Genomic DNA, 3,779 nt, shown 5'->3' on the forward strand with positions numbered 1-3,779 from the left:
CAATATTTTAAATGTAACTATTGTTCCATTTCGACCCGGGTTCTGGGTTCCGTTGTCAAAATCTCTGCAACTTCATATTTAGTAGGACACAACAAAGATTACGTGTGACAAAACATAAAGTACAGAATCTGATCACTGTATTTTAAAATATTTAGGCCTAACTTTGGTCTGTGTTCTATCTACCTCCCACCTACGTTGGCCCTTATCTACCTGTCACTAGAACTATCGACCTTCTCATGTGTCTTTCTTCTTAGCTCCTTCGTGCACTTTTGTCTTGTCGATAGAATAAGCTAACATTAACAAGTTCACCTGAACAGAGACCGTACCAATCATTACGGAACTTTGTATTCAAAATGACAATGTGGGATAGCGACGGAAATTTTTCTTCTCTAAATTGGTCTCCTTTCACGTCCTTTCCTTTTCTAGTAATGTTCTGTCGTCTGCTTTCGTCCCCAATTTCTGCCCCCTTCCTCTCACTTTCTTTACCCCCACCCTCTCATTTTCTTTGCCTCCCCCCTCTGGGCTCCTGACTCTTTCTGTGGCCGTTCCACTGCTACTCCTTTGCTCCTTCTTACTGCTGTCTTTCAGCAACACCCCTTATCTTCTGGTAGGAAAGGTCTACACCTAGCCTTCTCGGAGAAGAGCGAAAAATTTCAGAGGTCCAGTGTTCAAGTTGCGCACGTTAAAGATCCCTTTGTGCTCCAAAAATCGATAACAGTAGGTTTCGGCGGCCACCCGGGCAAAATTCAAAATGCCCTACCAGCTGAAATGTTTGTGCGTGTCCCGCGGCCCATATGACTGTATGCAGTTGCGAGCGCCGTGAAAACTTTCTTTAAAAAGTGAGAATAAAGGTCGTTTCTATAGTGAACGAGATACAGGGTGATTACCTCCTTTACGTGGCTCGTTGGAGAAGCGGAAGATAAGACTATCGTTAACATCAAGATATTTTTTTTTATCTAACAGCGCTCGAACGCATGTTTTTCATCATAGTTATTTACCTAAATTTCACCTCATACTATCTTCATTATCCCCATCATATTCAAAGTTGTAATTGCTCTCATGAGTTCCTAGACATGCATCTATCTCCTTTAATCTCTATTCTAAACAATTTTGTCGCCATCCGTGTCAGTAGGCCTACATGTCTAAATGTACAGTAAAGTCATGACTGTATTGCTAATGTCATGACTGTATTGCTAATAATTTAAACATTATGCACATTTCTTGCCTATAAATATCCAAAGTTATTGAAGATTTACTAAATTCCCTATTGACTATTGTCTTGAAAAGCGAAGGATCTCGAATATCATGTGGAAAGAAAAACTTTACAAGATTAGCAAATCATAACAAATTACAGTAGCTAACATGTTGCAATGAATATGTATGCTATAGTTAATACTACTACCATGTCCATCTTCTGATACAAATCAGTTGGCGTCAATTTGATTGGAATGGGCAAGGTAAAAAAAAAAACCCAACAAAAAGACAGTTACTCATCGCGTGAAAGTGAAGGCAATACTGATGAGCGCTTTCACAATCCAAGCGAAAGAGACGAAGCCAGAGTGATCTTTTTGATGACTTTAATAAAATTAGCCTTTTAATAATTTTACCATCTCTCCCTGGCTGGTGTTCTGTTTCCTACTCAGCTTGAAGATTCTATTTGCTCTTTTTAGAAAGTAATTTCTTTGATGTCTGTTATAAAAGATTTATTATCCTTTTCTAATGGGCTGTTGGCTCAAAGCTGTCACGCAGAATTGACATTTTAAGATTATAATGCTTCTCTTTAGCATCGCAGATCTATTTTTCTTTCAATCTACATAAACTAGAAATGATTGCGTGTATTTATCAATATTATTTTAATCTATAATGCATCTAGACCTAATGTCATATGTCCATCTATGTAAAGTTTTAAAGATATCTCAACCTACCTGTGTAAAGTCACGCTGTTGTGATATGTTCCGGAAAATGCACAAAAAGTGATCCATCGTCATTTTTAAAAAAAAATCTGTTTTGCTTTTAATACAGCATCTTAATTCTAATGAATCTTTAGCTTACCAGTTGACATGTCAGTTTAAAAAACAATATTTTTTTTCAGCAGCCTTTCTATTTGACAGCAAAATAACTGGTGACCATTTCAGTTTTAGGAAACTCCCCTCCGCTTTATAGTAATTCTTGCAGATCAGAAAATTGTATTCTTTTTTGTTCCTTTACTATTACATCATATGTTAAGAATTAAAACTTTGAATACATCATTAGGAGTAAGTAAAAAAGAAAAGCATTTGAGAGAAAGAGTTTCTTCATTCTTTAATTCTCTGTCTCATGCAGCAATTCCTGCCCTGCCTGACCCTAGGTATTCGCGTCCCTGTGCTGAACAGCTTCCTGGGCAGTCTGTACAAGCGCCTGTTGAAGGCCTTTGATGCCGGGGACATGGACACAGCCAGGGACGAGATGGTTCAGGCGCGAAAATTGGTCCTTATCCGATCAAAGTATAGTGAGTGACCATTCGTAATGCCATTGCTTCTTGTCTCATCATTTATTTTAGCGATCGACAGAGTGTTTATTTTGATGTGTTTTTTTTTTAAAAAGTAAATTTTTCTTCTTTAATCAATTGTTGTCAATTAGATCGTCGTCGGATAAGTCTAATGTTAGTAATACTGTTTTTAAAGTACTCAACCCAACAACAATTTAACAAACAGACTGACCTATCTACTTACTAATCAACAGGCCAGTCACTTAACCAAAAGGCGAACAAACCAATATAACAAATATCTTCATTCCTTTTTCTCACAGTTGATGGTCCTGCCTATGTCAAGGCAGCCATGAAGTGTCTGGGAGTTGACCTTGGTCCAGTGAGACTACCCCTAGAAGACATGCCCGAGCACTTGCTGCCCAGCTTGAAGCAGGACCTTAAGGACCTCGGCCTACCCGTCCAGTGACACCATTGCTAGAGGAGTACATTGTACACAGAATCAAGGCAGGAACGGATGGGGCACGGTTTAATCTATTATTGCATCTATCCTTTAACAGATGGAAAAGACCCAGGGGCGCAAAGCACACTTTTTTTAAATAGGGATATGCACTATGATAACGCAAACTATTTTTAAAATTATTATTATCCGTTGCTGGGGAAAGCTTCCAGAAATCGTAAGATTATGTCCCCTATCCCTGTAAGACTCAAGACCACCAATCGAATAATAAAAATATTACAAAACTGTTCAACGCTTTATCTTTACCATCTATAAAAAAGATAAATGAAAAATTAAAAGTTTCTCTTTTCGAGGAACCTGTTTTACACAACTAATTTTCACGATATCAAGTTGATCATCGTATTGCCTAATATGATATCTGCTCTCTTCCAAATAACCATTCAGGCGAAAAATCAAGCTGAATTGTCTATGTGACATAGTTCATTTATTTGGCATGGGAGATACCAACTGACTACTGTACGAAAAAAGATCACGAATTTTTCAGACCTCATGCAAACGCGCGTACGGCGACTAAAAAAAAAAGCCAATCATTTTGTGTAATACTTGTACCCGTACATCTTGTATCAAGACTTTATTTATATCAGCTTGATTTAGCTCAATGTGAATATATGTAAAAAGATGTAAACAAATTAAATGTAAGCAGAAATACACAAAATCCGTACAATTAAAAAAAATTAAGATTTCTAGATTTATACGGAAAATGGATGCTTCAGTCATAACATTATGATAACCATCATATTATCATGGAAAACTAAGAGTGCCCGAAGTAGGAAAGGAAGGTCGCGGTAACCCTTA

The 3,779-nt window shown here is 37.4% G+C and overlaps 1 protein-coding gene across 1 annotated transcript in view; it reads left to right on the forward strand.

Annotated features, from left to right (window-relative positions):
• LOC101851203 (N-acetylneuraminate lyase) overlaps positions 1-3,214 on the forward strand; it is a gene marked incomplete in the record, with an annotated part of 16,927 nt that extends 13,713 nt beyond the window's left edge. The window contains 2 exon segments of the mRNA XM_013084340.2: positions 2,323-2,488; positions 2,788-3,214. Of these exon segments, the coding sequence (XP_012939794.1) occupies positions 2,323-2,488; positions 2,788-2,933 (312 nt within the window).
• Between the last annotated feature and the right edge of the window lie 565 nt (positions 3,215-3,779).

The sequence above is a fragment of the Aplysia californica genome, unplaced genomic scaffold (assembly GCF_000002075.1).
Source record: "Aplysia californica isolate F4 #8 unplaced genomic scaffold, AplCal3.0 scaffold00287, whole genome shotgun sequence".
Taxonomy (NCBI): Eukaryota; Metazoa; Mollusca; class Gastropoda; order Aplysiida; family Aplysiidae; genus Aplysia; species Aplysia californica.